The sequence below is a fragment of the Festucalex cinctus genome, chromosome 14 (genome assembly GCF_051991245.1).
Source record: "Festucalex cinctus isolate MCC-2025b chromosome 14, RoL_Fcin_1.0, whole genome shotgun sequence".
Lineage (NCBI taxonomy): Eukaryota > Metazoa > Chordata > Actinopteri > Syngnathiformes > Syngnathidae > Festucalex > Festucalex cinctus.
The window spans coordinates 17,997,136-18,020,034 of NC_135424.1; the positions used below are offsets into that span (position 1 = coordinate 17,997,136).

At 39.1% G+C, this 22,899-nt stretch overlaps 1 protein-coding gene across 16 annotated transcripts in view; it reads left to right on the forward strand.

Annotated features, from left to right (window-relative positions):
* Positions 1-22,899, forward strand: part of dst (dystonin) — a 120,762-nt gene that overhangs the window by 14,844 nt on the left and 83,019 nt on the right. For 15 of the 16 annotated variants that reach the window (XM_077495468.1, XM_077495472.1, XM_077495469.1 and 12 more), the window contains 11 exons: positions 5,977-6,038; positions 7,707-7,796; positions 10,363-10,461; positions 11,930-12,007; positions 12,925-13,017; positions 18,017-18,183; positions 20,417-20,529; positions 20,661-20,767; positions 20,845-20,964; positions 21,046-21,141; positions 21,231-21,358. In XM_077495468.1, the coding sequence (XP_077351594.1) occupies positions 5,977-6,038; positions 7,707-7,796; positions 10,363-10,461; positions 11,930-12,007; positions 12,925-13,017; positions 18,017-18,183; positions 20,417-20,529; positions 20,661-20,767; positions 20,845-20,964; positions 21,046-21,141; positions 21,231-21,358 (1,153 nt within the window). The remainder of the gene's footprint in view (positions 1-5,976; positions 6,039-7,706; positions 7,797-10,362; positions 10,462-11,929; positions 12,008-12,924; positions 13,018-18,016; positions 18,184-20,416; positions 20,530-20,660; positions 20,768-20,844; positions 20,965-21,045; positions 21,142-21,230; positions 21,359-22,899) is intronic. The other variant, XM_077495471.1, reaches the window with a different exon arrangement.

Genomic DNA, 22,899 nt, shown 5'->3' on the forward strand with positions numbered 1-22,899 from the left:
CTTGAAAGCTCAGAACCTGTTTCAGCCGTTCAAGTGTTTCTGTTACATATTTGTCCCGCTGCCTTGCCCTTGTGGAGAAAGCCGACTGGTATTGTCACTCGGCAAGAATGACAAAAATGCGTCATCTTGTCTGTGTATATTTGTTTACAGCCTAGAAGGATGTCATGATGACAACATGCCTCTTAAATTGATGTGGAGAAGGAAGGCATTTTGAGTTGGCTCATCATTTAGTGGCGACAGTTTAAATGCATGTAAATATAGGCTGTGTAACTTGTTTCACTATTCAGTATGGGAAAGAACTGGTGGTAGCTGTTAAAAAAAAGGGCAAGCACTCTAAGTGTGATTGGACTTTGCTTTGTGCACAGGAAAGGTAGGACCTTCCCTGAATTTCCTCAAAAAGTTGAACACATACAATTATACAAAATGAGAAAGTAAGTAGTGTTAAAACAAATAGTCATTTTCTACAGTGTCATCAGTAGAAGGTTCCTCACAGTGGGGGGGGGGAAAAAATCAACAACATGCTATCATATTTGGGTGTGTTTACTGTTAGGTAACCAGACACTTCCTGGTTCATGGAGCATGACAAGGCTGCATCATAATGATTCCAGGGGTTCGATGGTTACAATGATCTAATAGATATTTAAGTTTAATGGGCTCTCCCACCCTCTACATTGTCAAGTGGAAATCAGTTTTATGTACTTAGTGTATTCCTTATTATGGAATATTCCCTACTATGTTCAAATCACTGCTGTGACAAAGGTCATTAAAGGGGCACGATGCAAGATTCAGAGTTTTTGCACATTTGCGACCCCACTGTCGCAACGTGGAACGGACCCCAGCGACGTGCACACGACCGAGAGCGTGCTCGACTTTTCGGGCACGAGCAAACCTCCAAGTTAATTGAACAAACGTAAACACGGAGCACAACGCCTTTTTTATAGGCTTAATAATGTCTACACAGGTAAGAAACGTATTAATCTTCAAGTTACTTTGTATGTGAAAGTCATTTTGAGTGACAAAAGCTTACGTAATTACAACCTTCCAAATGTAAATAGTGCATCCCGTGAATCCGATGACATTGAGGATAGCAGTGCGTTGCTAATATGCCCAAGTGCGGAGACATTAGTAAGCGACCGTGTGGTAGTTTTATTCTGCACAGCTTATCATAAATAGACCCTATCGTATTTTCGTTACAAAGTCTTACCTTTTTAGAAAAAAGTCAGCAAGCTGTGGGTCCCGTTTCATCCCCAGGATAGCTCTTAGCTCTCTCCACCTGACAAACGCTGCTGCTATATTTATCCGCGTCCTCCCGTGACGCTGGTCTGAAAGATTTTTTTTACTTCTCTTTGTCTTCCGTGGAGTCTCCATCAGGGAGTGAGACGTATCGGGTGCAGGTCTCTTTAAATGCAGTTAATTAGCTGTCCTCTCCGTGAAGTTGCGTTAGCAATCGCGAGAGCTAACAGGGAAAATAGCGTGCACACGCATGACGTCAGGCTCAGAGCCACAGTTAAAGATTCTGGCCCGAACGCTCCAACATTTTTTCCTTTTAAAGAAAAATAGGGGCAACAGTCATTGTGCCACAGTCGTGCCTCCTGTCCATTATACAATTCTTAAAACATGTGCGGGTGAAAAATACGGTTATTTTAACACTCAAATTTGAGTCTAATCTTGCATCGTGCACCTTTAAAACAACAAAGCCAGAGGTTGCTTAAGAATTTTACACAGTACTTTGTACGCATGAATTCAAATTAAGCATTAGCTCAGCCGACATACAAAGACTGAACTAAAATCCATAACAAACTCATCATGTTGGCTGCATGAATGGAAATGAAAGTGTGCCTTTGCAGGGGCAGAAGGGTTGGTTGTAGTTATTTATAGCAACTCACATGTGCTTTGCTGAGGTCCACAAATAAGTGTGGCGCTCTCACGGCTGCGTGTTTGCTCACTTTGGTGGACTCATTAACACGAGGGGCCACCGGGTGTAGACAGGGACAAATCACACCCACTCAGTCATGTGAGATTTGCAGGACACAACTGTGAGAAAATAACACTTCCTGTCATGTTGCATAATTCAGGTCTTTCAGGTCTTTGATGATAGTTTTTGTGGAGAAAGCTCTAGTTGCTTTAGTCCACTTTAACTTAATTTAGAGGTGGTGTGTGTTCTGTCAAGATCAACCCACTGAGGTCAGAAGTTGTGTTTTAACATGTCTCAACAAGTGGGTGATGACATGGAAACCGGTTCCTCAACAGAGAGAAAAGTGACAACATATTCATCTGTCTATCCATCTTCTTTACTGCGTAACCTCACGAGGGCCATCATGGGTAAGTTGGAGCCTCTCCCAACTGAGTTTGGATAAATAACTGAATTTTTAGATCAGGTTTTCTCCCGAAGAGGGCACCATCATATCAAACTCCCCTAACATTTTATCCAAAATATATGCTGATCTCTTTCTATCTTTGCGTCCTGCTTTGTTTTTATTGACAGTGTAATGTGATGGATGCGACCTTATAAGTGGGTGAAGCAAACAATCATGTTTGATTTGTGAAAGCCAGTCATCCTTTGCTGGCCTTGTCTGAGCGTAGTAAGATGACGTTGCGTTTCCTGGAAGACTTTCACAGCCGATCTATATTTATTGATTAATTCACGAGGCGATCACAGGCTTTGTGGGGAAGCGGTGTAATATGGTGTCATCCGGCTGTGGATTCACACTGGCAGTAACACTGTTTGCACAATTACATCATACATATGAACGAAAACAGACTACTTTCCTTACCTTGGGATGCTCATATTGATTTCGTTTTCTGTCTGAGTGATATGGTGGTTTGTTCTGACTTCACATTTTAACATGAAAGCTTAGCTTGGTACCCATGTTGAGGACATCATGCGAAGAAATTGTCACATTAACCCATTATCCATTTCTCAGAAGCCTTTTCCGTCAGTGCTATTTTTGGATTAGCTAACCATTAGAATCTGCAGAGAGCTGAGTCACAGAGCCTCGAGAGCTATAGAATAATGTGTATATTTAGAAATATGAACATTCAACAATCTTAAAAGCCAACCATCTTTCAATGTACGCAAATTGTAGTTTCAGCTGATGGTCAGTCAAGACATCCCAGTGTAATGTTGAATGATAATGAGCCGAATGAACTATTGGAAAACTAGATTAGATTAATATTGCATTTGAGGAATATGAATTACATCAGTTTCAGAGGGCGGCCATTTTGCCACTTCCTGTCAAGTGAAAATGACCACAGTTGCCTAGTATTCAGGTAACAAGGTCCTTTCACGGCTCACCTGTTTTCTGAGTTTGGTCATGTGACATTGGCAAACTGAGCCGAGATTGGTCGTTACCTGAGCCTCGAGCAGCTGTGATGTCATTTTCAGTTGACAGCAAGTTGCAAAATGGCCGCGCCCTAACTGAGACAGATCAAAGGATTTTGCTGCTTGATTCATATTCCACAAATGCAATATTAACCAGAATACTGTGTTTAGACTAGTGGGACTGCATAGAACATATTGAAAAGACTATTTTTGGGTTGACTTCCTCTTTAAGTACTATATTAACTCATTCACTCCCAGACATTTTCATGTTCTATTGCTATAAAAAACATGGAACCTACCAAAATAAAGATTAAAGTCTCTTCTTTCATCAGAAAAAAGTACATTTGTATCTGTTTTTACATTTTGCAGCAATTAGCATTAGAATTAGCTAAGTTTCATCATTATTCACAAACCTGTTGAAAATACTGGGAAAAAGAGCTTGTTGCAACATGGCCCTGGCTGATCTCTTATACTTTGCTGCCACCTACTGGCCATTTTTTTTTGGTATAACTACCATTGCTTTAAGCGACCTCTTCAGGTCAGAAACTGCATCAAAGCCTTCATAATGCTCTAGCATACAAAAACCTAAAACAAAAAACGTATAAATAAGTTTTTGGGAGTGAATGAGTTAATGTGTGTTACAAAAAACAATATCCAAAGTTTTTTTTTTTTTTTTTCACTGTTTTTGTTCAAGACCAGATATTTGTATCCCGACGGAGCATAATATGACACCCCCCTCCACTGTGCAATAATGTAAAACCATTATTGCACCATTTGGGATTTTCCATGAGAGGTGTTTCTTGTTGCCTTGGATGTGTTCAAAGTTTTGTCAGTCTTGGCATCTTCACAATAGAGATGATGATGAGCACATCTGTATTGGTCAAGGTGTCTTAGATAAGATCTCACTCATCAAGTGAGCCAATCATGCTACATTGTTTCGTCAGTGTGTTCTGCGCCTCTCTCACTTAGTTGGAACCACTCTAAAATACTCTAGACTTTTCTTCTTTTCCTTCCCAGAAGAAGCATTCATTCCCTCCGCGGCTGCATAAACAGTAAACTCAGTTTGAAATAGTGAGTCGCCATGGAAAACCTGACAGGACTCGTTTGGGATACCGAGGCTGGTGGATAGGAAGGCAGGAGGAGAAAACCCTGCAGGCTGCTTTCTCAGTCGCTTATCCACATGGTATGTGAAGAAGCAAGATCCCTTTGATGGTCCTCTGGAGCTGGTAGAGATGAGGTACCTGCTTGAAACCGACAGGGAACTCAGGGCTCACCTGGTAGCGCTAATGTGTTGCATGGGTCAGTATTTTTCTCCAACTTGTTTCTGCTTAATAATAGCAAATGTAACCGCACTTATAATTTGTTTTTAGTTCGCGTTTTAGAGTTTAATGTGTTGTGATCTGGTTGTATGATATACAGTGTTGCAATATAGCAAAGGGCTAAATGAGATGTTGCTGTTTTGGAGCTTGCCTCTCGTACTCTTGAGTAATCATCAGTGGGTGTGATCTTTTTGGCAGCCACTCAGTGTAATTTAGAGCGGCTGTGACGGGAACCATCTTAATTAATTTAGAATGTGGTTTATGGCCCGAACTATGTCTGGGTCTTACATTTCTTTGGAAAAACAAAAAATGTGTTTCCCCGTCTTACATACTATACAAATGTCACTGCAGATCATGTTTTTATATGGGGATCGGAACTATGTGGTCAGCAAGCGTTACTCATGCAGTATTCCAATTCTTTAACACAACTGTGCAACAGATGGCAGCAAAATGTCAAGTGAGAGATTTTTTATTTTTTTTTAAGGCAGGCACAGTGTGAATTTGCAATTTCCCCATCCATCCATATGCTGCTGAGCGTATCCTGAGCTGGCAGGCGCTGAGGTGGAGCTTAATCAACTGACATTACACTACACATTACACCGTTGTTTTCATAGGCAGACACGCCCCTAATGCACCATATTTAGACCATGTTTAATTGTTATTTCAGCATGGGAAGTTTAGACTGTTTTTATTTAATTCATGTGTTTGAGTAGACATAATAATTGATTGAAATGAATAAATGATCATGAAGAAATTGGTTGATTGTATGGAATTAATAGTTCATTCATGATATCCTCAAGCAAGTAAGTTGAAAGAGAGTACACTCATTCGGTGCACACAGTAGGCAAGCTTTTGATTCTGTTTCTATTGATCTTTGGTGTGAAGTAAAAGTATCTGTCTTGGTGGAGGCCTGATCTCATGCACCCCTCTCCACTACACGTATGGCAACTCCCACAATAAAACACTGCTATCAAAACAAGAGTTCAGAACAGTAATAATGATTTTTGCCAACACACTGTATTTATTAAATTACAATAAATCAATTATTGTAATAAATTGCTATTTTCCCATCCAATGCAACCTGGTCATCCTGCAAGTGGGATTCCTTTCGTTAGATGAGGGGATGTTGTTCGTAAAGCCATTTTTGAGACGATTTTGTGATTAAAAGGCTGTATAACTAAATTTGACTTAATTTAAAAACACGCTTAAACAGAGCAAAGGGAGGCTGTCTGTCTGATGAGTTGTGTGTTGCTGTTGTCTCTGGTGATGTGTAAGTATGATTGTGAACAAAAAACAAGATGATCAATGTTTTTTTTTTCTCTTGCTCTTCTTCAGATGAAAGGGACAGAGTGCAAAAGAAGACATTCACAAAATGGATAAACCAGCATCTGATGAAGGTAAGAGCTAATTTTGGACTACTAATTTGTGATCATGTTGAAATGTTCTAATGGGCTCTGACATGCACAAGATTAATGCCAAGATGCTATGAAAACTTGGCACAAGAAGTCACCCAGGATGTCTTTTGTTTGGAGTTGCTTAATGTGATGTGTCGTGTGTGTGGAATTTAACAAAACACGACAGCAGACAGACATGCGCTGGCATGCCTCATTACTAAAGTGGATCATTTGATTTTACCAATAAATTATTTTTGATGGTTCACTGGCTTGGAATAGGGAACTAACAAGAGTAGCATCTTGATATTCTTAAAAAGAAAATTAGGCTGATCTGATTTCTAGTTAACAATGTTACATAATATTTGCTTTTATTTCACAATGGTAAAAATGTCTGATGTGAGAGTCAATATTTTCTTTTTAACTAACTCCCGTGCATTACAGATCAGAAGTGCTGAGTAATAGTTGGGAATCTCCTGGGTTGACCCAATAACATGTGCAGGGTGCAGGTCTATTTTGGCTCTACAGCTGTGGCTGGTATGTGGGATTACAGTGTTGAAAGCCCTGTGTGAAAGCAGGTCAGCAGGAGGCTGGTTGTAGGGGCTTGCTATTTAGGCCACCAAGGACACAGATATGGCTCCTGGAAGGAGAAGGACCCGGAAGTTGTCAAGTGGTCGGGCTCAAGTACATAACTGACAATGTTGATAATGCTTGGATGGTTTAGTATGTTTCCAGTTACGTTAAGAAACTCTTTCAGAAACAGAAAGACTGCAGTAACTCTGAAATTTAACTCATTTGCTCCCAATAACGTGTAAATATTTTTTTTATTTAATGTTTTAATTGTCCCAAAGACATATTTATACATTTTTTTAAATTTTATTTATTTTATTTTTTTATTAATTTTTTTATGCTAGAGCAGGGGTGGCCAAGTTCGGTCCTCGAGAGCCCCTATCCAGCCTGTTTTCCATGTTTCTCTCCACTAACACACCTGATTCATGATCAAGATCGTAATCAGGCTTATGCAAAGCTTGCTGATTAGCTGATCATTAGATTCAGCTGCGCTGAAGGAGGGACACATGGAAAACAGGCTGGATAGTGGCTCTCGAGGACCGAACTTACAGAAGGCTTTGATGCGGCCTCTCAACTGCAAAGAACGGTTGCAGAAATGGTAGTTATTACACAAACGGCCAGCAGGTGGCAGCAGAGCAAAGGGGATCAACCAGGGCCATGTAGAAAAAAAGCTAAATTACTTACAATTTTAAATATATTTGTGAAAACTGACGCAACTTAGCTCTCTTCTAATGCTAATTGCTGCAAAAGGGAAACAGATACAAACAAACTTTTTTTCCTGATGAAAGGTATAGATAGGTTCCATGCCTTTATAGCAATAGAACACAGTATTCTGTGGGCCTTGCAAAATCAGTCAAAATCCAGTAAAACCGCCGGGAGCGAACGGGATTGCTTCTGTGAAAATGGCTGGGAGTGAATGAGTTAAGTATCACATCCATCTCATCTTAACTCATAGTCCACAAGCACAATTTACCGGTATTGATTTGTGAATGGTTTTCAAGTTGATTTCCAAATGTAGGGGAGCCTGTGAGGAGAATTTCTCAATTGTTTTGTTGTGTTTATTACAACATGTTTGAATTATTTATTTTTACCATGTCCATCTAGGTGCGGAAGCATATAAATGACCTGTATGAAGAGTTGAGAGATGGACATAACTTGATCTCGCTGCTTGAGGTCTTGTCTGGAGACAAACTGGTAAGTTGCTATTATATTTTGGAATGCTTGTATGTTTTGATGTTGAAGTTTTTAATCAATGTTTTTGGACACACAAAATATTGTCACCAGCATTGATTCATTTTTTTTGGTTGTGCTGTAGAACTAGAGTGTTATGCTGCATCAACATGTAATATCAGTGATGTGTCTCATTGATGAGCTAGCAAACAAGTGCCATCTGTCTCTGCAACTCCCCAAGTCTTTGCAAAGTTTCATAACAGTGCATTTTTTGGCTGCAACATTATTTTTCTTTCTGCTTGGTGATGGTTACTGTATGTCTAGAGGATTTTTCTTTTGCTCATACCAAGTGGCCAGTGACCTTCTACTTCTTCTTCTTCTTTTTCTTCTTCTTCAACTCACTAGTGAAGTGAACAGGGTAAAGCTATCAAGTGGGATATCTCATTTAGCATTTGTTCACATGAGTTTACAATTAATTTGCAGCCAAAGAATAATAACAATCATTAATGAAGTTGCTAATAACTTAAACTTCATTAACTTACTAATTCTAAAGAGTGTTATAAATTAAAAGCACAAAATCTGAATAACTAGTGGCCTATTACATTTCACTGTGAGTATAGTAAACCAACCTTTTATCTGTTCTACTTCTGGCTGGTACAATTGGCTGAGCTGTTCATGCGCTTCAATAATGAATATTTATGTTAAATGTATGGAATGTATTCATGTCATTTTGAAGGCTTCTTACTTACAGTTTACTTTAAAAGATTGAAAAACATATCCAGCTAAGTGGGGTCAAGTCACAAAATCCTGCCCATAATTAGACAGGAATGGAATGGAAGTAAAATTAAGGAATAGAAATAGTAGCTTTTGTCCATTTTTTTTTGTTCCCACAATTGGTAGTGAAGAGACCTTAGTTTACTGTGGTGCTGCTGTTACTGCCGCTGCTGCTGCATGTTCCCATGTTTCATTCCCCCTGTTAACATGTCAGTAAAAATTACATACAGTACTGTGCCAAGGTCTGAGACCACCACCAGCTTTATTTATTTATTTATTTATTTATTTATTTATTTATTTGAACCAAATCATTTTTGACATAATCAAATAATATATAGACGAGATACAGGTGACTTAAATGACTATAATATGTCCTCATTATGGTTCTATTACCATTATTTTTCCATTAACTCATTCACTGCCTTTGACAAGTATACTTGTCAATTGTATTTTTTAGAGCGGAGATAAATGGGGGCTAATCTGACTATGCTCCACAGTAAATATCAAACTTGGAAACAACTTTACTGATGCCCAACCACCGGTAGATGACATCCTGGCCCCATTTTATACGAAATAAACACAGTTTCAGAGTCCATGGGAGAAATGGCTGTATTTTGCCAAACCTACATTTTTCTACTGTCAATTATAAAAGAACGGGACGGGACAAAATGTAGGGAGTCTATTTGGTAGATTCGGTTTATATATAATTATTGAACGTAATATCACATGGGTATTAAAATTTTTGAAATTTTCTCAAATGGCTGGCAGTGAATGAGTTTTAACCATTAACAAGATATTAGTTTCAGTGACCTTTATTTTAGGGATGTAACGATATCCAAACATCACGATACGATATTATCACGATATGAAGGTCACGATATGATAATTCTCACGATATTGTGTGGGCGTTGGCAATATTTAAAAAAGATCACAATATTGTAAAAAAAAAAAAAAGAGACAGCTCATACTAAAAACAAAAACAATATCGTGCTTTTGTACATAACAGCAATGCATATAAACCACCTACAATCTCTAATAACAATATTGAGGCACTTACTTGCTAATGCAAGCACACATTGATCGCTTCACAAGCACACATTGATCGCTTCTTCTGACAATTAGCATAGATTTTAAACAGAGAAGGCTAAAAACATCCCTAATGAAAATTAAATTGCACTAATAAACTAGCCACTAGAGGGTGCTAGAACTGCACAAATGGAAATCAACTTGACTTTTTTAACAAATGTGTTCCTTTTAAATATTGTGAACATGACGACGACGATATTGTGGCAGTTTTAATATCGCGATATCACAATATTGCCCTTATCGTGACATCCCTACTTTATTTGTCATTTCAGCAGTATAAAATGCACATATGCGAAATACAAATGGTTACGAAATAGACCAAAGGGACGCTTTAGTCAGTCAAATGAAGTTATTGTAATACAGAGATCGATAAATTATTACATTGGGCGTAACATCCGAACTAAAACAGCAAATTTAATGTTGACCGAAAACCTTTGCACAGTACTGTACAGTCCATCTGTAATCATCATGTCATTGTGTGCTTTACTGCAGAGTATTCCCATGTACATTACCCTATTAGTTCCTTCCAGTGTAACTAACGTTCATTCTCCAGCTATCTAGTTTGCTGTTTTCCCTCCTTATCCCCTCGTCTCCTCTGCTCTTGGGTTGTTATTCTGTCCATTGTCTGACTTCCTTTGATTTGGCCGCTGTCCTGTCTCCATGTCCCCCAACCTTCCCCACCCTCCTCCCCGTCCTCCTCCTCACATGTGTTGCCTTTTGGCCTGATTAGCCGAGGGAGCGCGATGTCCTGAAGACATTGCGGTTGGTGAGTGGGACAGAAGCATGCGCGGTTGAGCGGCATGGAGACGTGCTGGATGATGACAAGGGGGTACGTGTGGATTGCCCACTCCCACGCCCTCATAACCAACTAACATGACAGTGTGCTGTGGCCACTTAGCGCAGGTGTAGAAACGATCCCACTGATTTGTATTTGTGTACAAACCCCAATTCCAATGAAATTACATTTTGTAAAATGGAAATAAAAAACAAAATACAATGATTTAAGAATCCTTTTCCATTTGTTTGAATGCATGACAAAAACAAGAAATTTAAAGTTCAAACTGATAAAAATTGTATTTATTTATTTATTTATTTATTTATTTATACATTTATTCATTCATTCATTCATTCATTCATTTTTACAAACGTTTACTAGTTTTGAATTTGATGGCAGCAACATGTTCCAAAAAGCATGTTTATCATTGTGTTACTCATCAAAAACAGGTCTGGACTGCTGGCAGGCCAATATACAAAGTTCTTGCATTCTTATTCTACGAAGCTACATTGTTTAACACATGCAAAATGTGGCTTGGCATTGTTTTGCTGAAATAAGCAGGGACATCACTGAAAATGGTCTTGTTTGGGTGGCACCTTTGTTGTACCAAAATCTGTATGTCGTGTACCTTTTACCACAAATGGTGCTTTCACAGATATGCAAATTGCTCATGCCATGGGCACTAACAACCCCACTACCATCACAGATGCTGGCTTTTGAACTTTGCACTATTAACAATATGGATGGTCCTTTTCCTCTTGAGGACACGACATCCATAATTTTCGAAACAATGTGAAATTCTGACTCGTCAGACCACAGCAAACATTCCACTTTGCGCCAGTTCATCTCAGATGAGATCGGGCCCAGAAAAGAGTTTCTGTGATATTTTTTGTTTGCAAACGTCCCAACATTATTGGAAGTGGGGTTTATACTAGCAGATTCAGATTACATTTATCCATGTAGGGTTTTATAATAAATAGATGAACATGATCATTGATGATGCACATTCATGCTAGAATTGTATTTATATGTGAGAAAGATTTTTGGCAGAACAAAAAAAATCTCCCTCAAACCTCATGAGACATTTTCCTCTTCTGCTTTTGGTGTTTAGCTATTTTTACATCTCCCTTCTTAGGACAACTTCACAAGTGAATGATTTCAAATGCTGCTGTTTAGAATCTGAATGCAGCACAATTTTTTTTTGCAGCTGCTGCATCCTAGCTTGATTGCATTTTCCATTTCATTCCCTCTTGCTGTGTGGTTGGTACCTGAACGTCGATGAGCATTAGTGCAAGAAATTGAACTTGGCTTGGAGAAAATGAATGAAATGAATAAAGCTACCAGCAAGATGATTTGCACATTCAGAGCATGTTGTTAGGGATGGAATTGGTGGAAAATGTTATTATCCTTCCTTAACTGTGATTGCCCTTTATCTTACATGCTACTAAACGTTTTTATTTCCTTTTTGGTCCACTGATAATGAACACAACCTGATCACCTTGTTTTTGTCCTTTGTCTGCAGCCACGGGAGAGAGGAAGGATGCGCTTCCACAGGCTCCAGAATGTACAGATAGCACTGGATTATTTAAAGAGACGGCAGGTGAGACTCAGTCCAACTCAATGTGCAAACTATTTTTCAAAATTGGCCCCCCCACGGCGGATGGGGCCTTACGTACAGTGCAAGGTCTGCGTATAGGGAGGGGCAGCTCTGTTCTAGTCAATGGCTGTCTGATTCTCTAGATACACAGATAGCACAATGTATGTTTAATTATCCTGTGGCATATTCTGAATGCTATCATGCTAAACTAGTGAGAATATTTTATACAGTACTTGAATGCATTTTCCCATCATGATCATGAATTTCACATCACACCACCCAGCAGGCAGACACTGGACTGGAGGCTTTATATGTTTTCCTCCATAAAACCTCGATCACAGTAACGACTGGTAATTGCGAGCCCTCAAGGAGCACTGCCTTCAAATCCCATCAGTGGGTTTTCAAATCCCATCAGTGGGTTTTCGGAGGGGTTTGATTGGCCTCCCCTCCCCCCACCACAGTCAGGGTGCGATAATGTGAGCGCAGGCCGCCTCAGCTGTTGCCACATGTGACGCCCAGGCGCCAAACAAAGGAGTCATAGATGTGCACAATGGAGACGTTCTATTGTGTCAACGACGGTCCACATTCATTCCAAGTTTTATTAAAATTAGAAATTGAACGTCTGTATTGACTGGAATAGGTGAATCAACGTTCCAGGATTGTGCCGTTATTCAACCGTGATTGTGCTTTTTGTCTGATGCTTCAGTCAGCAGCCCTATTATTATAGGAGAATGTTTTCCTCCATCAGTGACTATTGTGCCACCTTGTGGACAAATGGAAAAATGTGATCAAATTGCTAAATGCAGACACATTTTTACACAAAAAAAATGAAGTTTTTTTTTTTTTTTACATGCAAAAAGGCTATGTGGAAGATAAATCTGCTATATGTATATTTATCTAATGTGTCTTTTCATTTCTAGGTCAAACTTGTAAATATCAGAAATGATGACATCACAGATGGCAATCCCAAACTGACCCTGGGATTGATCTGGACCATAATACTGCACTTTCAGGTCAGTGTGATCATGTGATCATATATCATTTAACGTGATACTGGTCAAAATAACTCAGCTGTGAGTTTTAAAGTACGAGGTCATGATGAGGTCGTGTCAAGCAGTCTTTACACAAATCAACACTATTTCCATGAAAGTACAACATTTGGTACTGCTCCAAATTGGATCGGAGTCCTCTGAAATGAGCTCATGTTCCTGGCTGAATATTCTCAGAATTATAGATAAGCAGAGAGTGCACTTTGTTAATGTGTGTGTGCGCATGCCAGGAATCCAGGTGCTAATATAATAATAAATAATTCTTCCTATCGCTCAGTCCTTCCAGCACCTTCTGTCTCACATTGGATTATTGATATAGTTCAAACTTGCATAAAGTTGAATGATGGCGTCTGTATGAACTGTAGTGCTTTTTACACAACTTAGCTGTCAGGTGCCGACCGACATAAAACACTCAATAAGCCATTTTTAAAATGGTGTTTTCATAATAACATGTCCAACATGGTTGTCTTGCTTCTGTTGCCATAATTACCTCACCAAGTGCACAACAAAAGACACTTTTGTATTTAACTTAACTGACCAGCCACATCTTTACAAACATGTCATGTGATAATTGTGTATTTTTTTTGCGCGGAATTTTCTACAAAATTCTTATAATACTTTGATCAAAGACGAGAGTTCTTGGGAAGAACAGCGAGACAACTTGCTAAGACTTGAGCACGTTGACAGGTAGCTGAAGTCTGATGCCAAGACTCAGTCTCACGCAAGCCCTGCAGCAGTCGGTCCCGCAGCAAGAAGCTTGTTCCTTCTTGATTTCCAGGTGTGGCAGGAGAAAGCGATGAGCCATTTTAGATTAAAATACACCCTCGGCTTTCTTATAATATCATGACTTACAAAAGATTGACAGTATTATAATGCTGTTATTTTGACTGGTTTTGGCTGACACATCCCTGTAATGTTTTGGATGCATACTATTCATGCTTTTGGCAATTTTTTTTATTTTTAATTAACATTAATGAACTGCCAGTCTAGTGAGCATCTGCGCTCCTCATTTTGATTGCTGAATCTTTGTAAAGGTGATACAATCGTTTGTGTGACCAAGTGCCCGTAGATAAGATTTGATTACACAAAGTGGTTGTGCGTGTTCATCACAAAAGAGTCCAAACTATCACTTTGAGCAATTTGACTGACAATGTGCTTTTCAGGTGTTGCTCTCGGGTTTGTTTTGCCCTGGTATGTGTTTTCCAAAGTTTTATCTGTGGTTCATGGAACCCAGATGATCACATCTGACTCATTCACTGAGACTAAAACAGGTACATGTGCAAGTAAAATTAGATCTGGTTAATGTTACTTCAGCAATTGCAATATGGATTTGCTTGAGAAACACACTTGCAAGCTACAACATTGTTACCAATCAATATACTCGTATTTTGGTTTTAGTTTGCTATGCCATCACCCATCCTGAGAGGTGTTTTCTTATGTTTTGGTTATGGGGAAAATGCTGACATGGGAGAAAAAAAAAAGCTTTAACCACTGCGCACTCACAAACCTTATCCACATATATGCTACCTTTTTAAAGTCATTATATAACATACTAGAGTATTTAACGTAATAGAACACAACCTATGATAACATACTAGAGTATTTTTTTTTAACATAATAGTCCACAAGTAATGGTGTTTTTTTGTTTTGTTTTTTTTGATTGAGCTGGGTTTCCCAAAATGAAAAAAGTGACAATCATTTTTTCAATCATCTTTCTGTTATATTAAATAAATCAGGGATCATGGATGTTTGGTACCACTTGTAAGACCGATACCACTAGTACTTTTCATTCATAAAATTTCCAAAAAACAAAACAACAACAATGACAGATAATTTTAAAGAAATACCTATATATCCCAATACAGCAATTTTCCTTAAAACTGAAATTTATGGAAATTTCCTTAGATTTTGTTTCCATCTGTTCATAAAATCCATATTCTGTGTAGAGCACACAATGAAATGAATTTAAATAAGTAAATACATTCTTAAAGCGCATCTTTCAGATAGTAGTATTGGCCACCGTCACGAGTACCGATACCTTGAAATAGGACTGGGTATCAGCCCAATACCTGGTACTTGGTATCGGTACTCGCCCATCCTAGTATTAGTGACATTTTTTGGGGATTGATCATTAGAGTGGGGTTTCCAAAATGAGTCACTGATCGATTTTTATTTTGTATAAAACAAAATGACGTTATTTTTGATCATCGAACAGGAATCTCTGCAATTTTTAGGCAAATGGCTTTTTAAAAATGACAATACAGTATTGTATTTTATTTTTTGCTGTCTGTGTACCCAGGGAATGTTTCCGGTCTTAAGTTGAATACGTTTGGGTAACCCTGCATTAGAGTTACTTGGTGTACTTAATGATGTGGTCACTGCGTGTAATTACACTACAATTGGAAGTATGCTGGCTATTAGTTAGTTGAATTTGACTTTCATTTGTGTTCAGATATCTTAAGCACTGTTTTTTTTTAGTCAAGCTGAATGGTTGCAAAATATTCACTACATATCCTCTCTGGCAGGCTAATGATATTATTTGTTTTTATTATTTTGTAAAATGTTACTAAATTCTCAATTAATATAATTAATTCAAATATCATATTATTATTATTATTGTTGTTGTTGTTGTCGTCATTATTGTTCCTTATTTGTATTCTTCTTCTGGCTCGTAGCAATTGTGTACTAATGATGTAATGGTCTGATACCACTTCCTGGTCTGGGTGTTTGGATCCTTTCTGAGCTGCCATGCTGTTTCTTTTGTTCACATAAAATAGTTTGTTTTAACCGCTGGGTGTGAAAGCCGCCTCTGACTGTGCCATTGTATGTGTCTTGATTAAAAGACAAAGACAAAGCTCTTGGATTTGCCAGCGATGCTCATGTCGACCTGCGCACTGTCTGACAGCCGATTGTAACGCTGTCTGGGTCACAGTGGGCCAACTTGCTGAGCCAAAAATTTCTCCTGAGGCTAACATGACCTCATTATACACACAAATCTAGGGAAACCATTTGCTTACTTCGTCGATAAGAGTTGACGGACCAGCCCCAAACTGGTCCGCACACAAGTTTTCGTCCTTGCTCAGCTGAGAGCCGCAAACACGTGGGTCATAGCTGCGTGTGCGTTTATGATGTTTGTGCTCGATTAGCCTAGCCAGGGAAGTGTTTCAAAGGTCAGAATGGATTCCGCTATCAAACGAGTGAGCAAGACATACAGAGAGAGAGAGATAGAGTGAGCCTAACCAGTTCTCAGAGTCAATGAAAGGAAACTCGATGCCTGCCTGTCTGTGGAATAGACGAGATTGAGCCGGATTCTTGGCTCAATAACAACCCAGCGGGAGTTCAAGTCTGGAAATGACTGAAGAATTATGGGTAATACTTGTGGCTGTGTGCGGGGTCCAAAGGAGGAATGCTACCTTGACCCCAAGAAAGCTCCACAGAGCCCTGGATCCAAGCAGCTCAAAGGTCGTCGCTACTTTAGGAGATACAAGCAGAGATCGAACGATCCTGTGAAATCTGACAAGGATCTTCCTGTGGTTGACATCCAAGGAAATTACACTCTGGAAAAACCTTCAGAAGTGGAGAAACATCTAAGCAGTCAAAATAGCATCAATACCGGTGTCCAGTGTTTACAAGAAGCCCGTGCATTTGGTTCCATTAATGTCTCTGAAGAAGTCCTTAGTAAGACCATAACTTGCACAATTGGAACCATCTGTCCAGATATTAGTAGATTCAGGTCCACCGAAGAGCAAAAGTATCATCGTATCTCCTCTGGAGGTATCCCAGCTAAGGGTGGTCTGCTTGTGAAGAAGTTAATCAGACGCCAGCTTAGGAGGGCTATTAGTTTTGGAGCAGTGGAGCACGTGTTACAGACTCTGAGAGGCAAGGATGACCCTGTGTGTGAGGAAATATTCTCAAGGATTTGGGACTCTAAGCCACACAGGAGGACCAGGCGGAGAACCTGCTCTGGTCACATTGAACGTGCTAAATGTATTCCCAGCCGATGGAAGGTAAACAGATCATGCTGTTAATTGTGATTTTTAAATACAGGCCCTTTGGACATGAGCTACAGATATGTATATACATGCTTACAGTGAGCCTTAAAGGGGAAGTCAACTCCAAATTTTTGTTGACAATAAAACGTTCTCTGCAGCCCCATTAGTATAAATATGGTATTCTGGTTAACATTATGTTAGTGGAATATGAGTTAAGCAGCAAAATCCAGCCGTTTTTATCCATCTCAGGGGGCGGCCATTTTGCCACATGCTCAATGTTGCTCAGGACTCCGGTAACAACCAATCACAGCACAGCTTCAGAAAACAGGTGAGCTGTGATTGGTCCTTGCCTGAGCCCTGAGCAACATTGATGTCATCTTTAGTCGACAGCAAGTGGCAAAATGGCCGCCCCCTGAGATGGATAAAAACGGCTGGATTTTGCTTCATAACTCATATTCCCCAAATGTAATATTAATCAGAATGTCATATTTAGACTAGTGAGGTCACATACAGTATAACATGTTATTGTCAAGGAATGTTTAAGGTTGACTTCCACTTAAAAAAAAAAAAATCCTTTGCTATATCTATTATTACCTTACTCACTTAGCAGAGTCCATAGTTTGGATTCATATCATGTGCACAACCATACCATCAACAACAACAGTATTAATATTCTTTTAACCTGGAAAAAGCCTATAGTGTTGTGTCCTTACTTTAAAATGTGCTAAAACATTTGAACTAGTTCTGAAAATATTGTGTGCTATGGAAATCTTACCTACAGTTTGAGGTGACACAAAGCTGTCATATATTATCTTTGACTTTACGTAACATTATCTGCTGCTGCTTGCAGATGTTGTTCTGAACGTGTGTAATAACGCAGTGGGGAAAATGCACTTTATTTGATGCCGAATTGCAACTGAGTAACATGACCACGTCTTTGAATAATTTGCATCATTTTTCTTCTGCTACAGATCTCAGATATTCACGTCACAGGCGAGTCCCAGGACATGACGGCCAAAGAGAGGCTGCTGCTCTGGTCCAAGCAGATAACGGAGGGCTACGTTGGCGTTAGATGTGACAATTTTACTACTTCCTGGAGGGATGGGAGGCTGTTCAATGCCATCATTCATAAATACAGGTACAGTTACATTGTTATTTGCAGCCTTGTAAGGCTTTGAAATAATTTAGCAGGAACTCATGAACAATGATATGCTTCATAATGTTCGTAACTAGCAAGCTTCATGTGATGTTATGATACGTGATTTTGATTTATTTTAAATTGATGTATTAGTTTATCTTTGTCCAAAGACGTGCATGGCAGGTTAATTGGGTGCTCCAAATTGTCCCTAGGTGTGCTTGTGCGTGTGGATGCTTGTTCGTCTCTGTGTGCCCTGCGATTGGCTGGCAGTTCAGGGTGTCCCCTGCCTATTGCCCAAAGCCAGATGAGATAGGCTCCAGCATCCCCCGCGACCCTTATGAGGAAATAGCGGTCAAGAAAATGAATGGATGGGATGGATGGATAGTTTATCTTCGTTCATCTATCTATGCCAGTGACTAACAGTGACAGGCAAAACAATTAGTTGCTATCTGTGTGTATAGCCTATCAGCTTTTTGTTTAATTAAATAGGCCCAGATTTCACACACTGTTCATTTCTGATTAAATTGAGACGAGGTCATTGTACTTCTTCGGACAGTTATGTTTTCTGGTTTGCGTGTGTGTGAGATTTTTGTAATGCAAAATGAGTTTCTTGGCTCAGTAAAGGTTGGGAAACACCGGTTTAATAATAAACACTGGGAAACACCAAGAGTTTATTCGATAGTGTTTATCATTTGGGTTGTTGAGCTTCGCCCCGCACCTGTAGCAAGTCGATTGCAGAGCACGTAGTCAAACAAGCATTCACACTTTACACTGTAAAATTAAATGAAGTTTTGCTTCATTTGCATTAACTTAAAAATGGCAGCAGCAGCAGCATTGTAGGTGATAAACCTAGATGGGAGCTTTTCTTTATAGTTTATTAGAATTTATTGAGGTGTAACAATCAGGTTGAAACTCTAAAGAAAAAAATATTGCCATCGGTACATGCAACAAATTTGGATTATCATTGCATTTAATTACCAAACATATATTAAATAATGAATGATTAGTACAGGCATTCATCCTACTAAACAAAAATAACCACATAGTCAAAGCAGAAGCTAAGCTAAGATATGCTAGCATCAACATGTCTCCAGGTCATCACATTTGCAGGCCACATCGACACAGTACTTTGCATTGACAATTAGCATTTAATGCTAGTGTTAACATGACAAGCTAATTGCTAAGGTAATAGCTAGAGTAGCATCTCACAGATTTAGTGTTTCATTTCATTTCGTTATTTACCACTTCCTCTTCCTTTTGTCTTCTGATTTATCAACATTTTGTCATTTCAAAATAAGAACTAATGCTTGTCGTGTGGGTCACAAACTAGCTAGAACTTGAACTTGAACTAGAACACAATGGACATTTTAAAGTCTTCCAACAGCCATGTTTTTGGAATGTGAGAGAACAAATAAATAAATTAATAAATAACCTCACACAAACACATGAAAAAACAAACTTCACATTGGAAGGCTATAGCCAGGATTGAAACATGCTAATCACCCTTTCACCATGCTACCACACCAAGAGAAATATAATTTTAGTGGAACCAATTAAAGCCCACAAATAATAACATTCACTTGGTTTGCAATTTGGAATAGCCTTGATCATGTCACGATGTGGGGTGTTGAAGGCAGGACCCAAATGCAGGAGGCAACCAAAAAACAGGGCAAGGCAGGGATGCAGGTAAAAAAGGGGATTTAATTAAAAACTATAAACAAGGTACTATGAAAAAATTAACAAGATCAAAAAACAAACACAAGGCATGGCATGGAACACAGGGACAACAACAGGCACAACAGATACTATGACTCCACAAGAACCGAACGGAAAACAGGGGACTAAATACACACAGGCTAATGACAATGACTAGACACAGCTGGGCAAGACACAAGTGGCAGGGGAAGCTGATTGGTGGATACACTGGGAAGGGAAGAAACACTCAGGTGGACGTGGTTTGACATAACGGGACAAGGGAAGAAACAAGGAACACATGACAAACGACCAAAAGACAACAAAAACCCACCCCCACCAAACCAAAACATGACAGATCACATGGTATTGTCTTGTCTTCAAAACAAAGCACTATTCTGTAACCAAGACAAAGACTGCTTTCTGATGATGTATTTCTGTTCATCTAGTTACAATAACCAACGTGTGTGCCCCATTACATACATAGAAGCTTATGATAGTTAATTTCTATTACAGACTCTTTGACTTGTGTCTTTTTCAGACCCGACTTAGTTGACATGAGCCGGGTGTCCACGCAGACCAACCGATCCAATTTAGAGAACGCGTTCGGTGTGGCTGAGCAACTGGGTGTGGCCAGACTGCTCGACCCAGAAGGTGTGAGCTACACACACTTTTTTTTTTTGTGTGCACTGGTTATATCATTCATACATTTCTCCATGAGCTGTCATATTCTATAGCTGAACTCCACTTCTTGTGACTCAATTCGTTCTTGCTTCTCTTGCTAGACGTAGATGTTCAGTCTCCTGACGAAAAGTCAGTCATCACATATGTCTCAACACTGTATGATGCCTTCCCGAGAGTACCTGAGGGTGGAGAAGGAATTAGCCCCAATGTAAGCTGATGACATCACCCACCAGCACATCTTTTTGTTCATGCACATGCTGATGCAGGTTCTTATGCGCTTTACAGGATATTGACATCAAATGGGTGGAGTACCAGAACATGATCAAATACCTCAGTCAATGGATCAAACACAATGTGGCCGTAATGTCTGATAGATCATTCCCCAACAGTCCTGCTGAACTTAAGGTATCGAACAAATATGTAATCTATGACTCTTTGTATTCTCTTATATGGAAGCACTTAGTTTGATTCACAATTTCTGCACAGGCACTTTACACGCAATACCTGCAATTTAAAGAACATGACATCCCACTGAAGGAAAACGAGAAGACAAAAATCAAACATTTCTACAAAATGCTTGAGGTATGCAAATCCCAAATGACCTTTGGGCATGTCATTAAATACTGTACATTACTGTTATCACAACCCATCACATTTGTGTCGTTTTCCAGGTGTGGATCGAATTTGGACGAATACATTTACCGCCGGGTCATCACCCAAATGATGTGGAGAAGGAGTGGGGAAAATTAATTGTTGCCATGCTGGAAAGGGAAAAGAGCCTGAGGCCTGAGGTAGAAAGGTATGTGACTCTATGTGCTGTATACACTGGAAGGCTAATTCATTAATTTTTAGCGTATTTTCAGTATGTCATTGTGGCTTGACTACCATCACCACTTTTTTTTTTTTTTACACTATTTAATAGTTATTGTTAGCTGTTATTTTATGTGAGGTGCATTTTTATTTATTTATTTATTTTTAAAGGATTAACCATACCGGTACTAAGTGTTAAGAGATACTGACAGTGATGAATGCATATAAGCCTTGGCCTAATTTATCTTTTATCATTTTAAATTGTGTGCCCTGCGATTGGCTGGCAACCAGTCCAGGGTGTACCCCGCCTACTGCCCAAAGCCAGCTGAGATAGGCTCCAGCACCCCCCGCGACCCTTGTGAGGAATAACCGGTCAAGAGAATGGATGTATCATTTTAAATTGTGACTTCTTCTCAGTGGCCTTAATGCAATAAAAATTACGATCATTATATGTATTAGCGTGGTAGTGGTTTACACGCAGTAGTTTACTACATAACATTATACTAAGACTAAGACTTATTAGATTATTTAAAAAAAAATGTTGAAATGCAATTAAACATGTTTGTTTAAACAACTTTTTAACTTCAATGTCAATGTTGATTCTTTTTTTTTTTTTTTTTAAATATATAGAGAATAGATAGCTTTGTTTTAACATTGCAGGGAGCTTCCAGGTTCAGCAGAATGTGTTAAGTTAAATTAACAATGAAACGAGTAAATAGCTGCCTAAAGTTTTCTACAGGAAAATAGTCGTCCAAAATCTCAACATAACTGAAATATTACATTTTCACTAACGAAAACCCAAAATTTGTAATTCACATGCATTCGCCACTCAGTGAAATACCAGCTTTATCAGCCTACTCTAGGTCATGAAATTTATGACTGCAAAATCCTTAACACTCAAAATGATCATATGACTGTAACTTTGTTTACACAAACTTCCGAATAGTCCACATGCACTGTACATTATTTGTTATGTTGCTGCTTTTGACTCCAGGTCAGCATAAGTGTTTGTTTGCAGACTGGACCCTATTCCCAGGGAAACGTATTTTTGGAATTTTATTGACAACAGTTTGTACAAATCGACGTATCCACCCCTCCCATCGTGGTTTTTAAACACTTCATATTAGCAGCAGTAAAAGAAGGGTGTGTTGAACAAACTGTCAGAGACAGCAATTACAACCCTTCGGCTGCTTTTAGAAAGGAGCACTGTCTCAACCTGTGTGTGAGTCTGGTTCCCCTGAGGACAGAATATTATTTCAGGGTGGGTTGGCCTCACACCCTCACACCTCACACCCCCCTCACCTAACTCTGATGCTATAAATGTGAGCAAGTTGACATCCCTTCCATCTGTTTGGCAATTTTTAGAGGCTAAGATCCAAACAGTGGACCATGAGAGAATATTGAAACAATTAGTGGACGATAGAAAAGATGGCGTTCCTCAGCAGGGTCTCGTCTACTAGTAACAGTAGTTTCAACAGCTACGGTTCTAGTGACAATGGCTTCACCAGAACTAGATCGGAACCTTTCCTA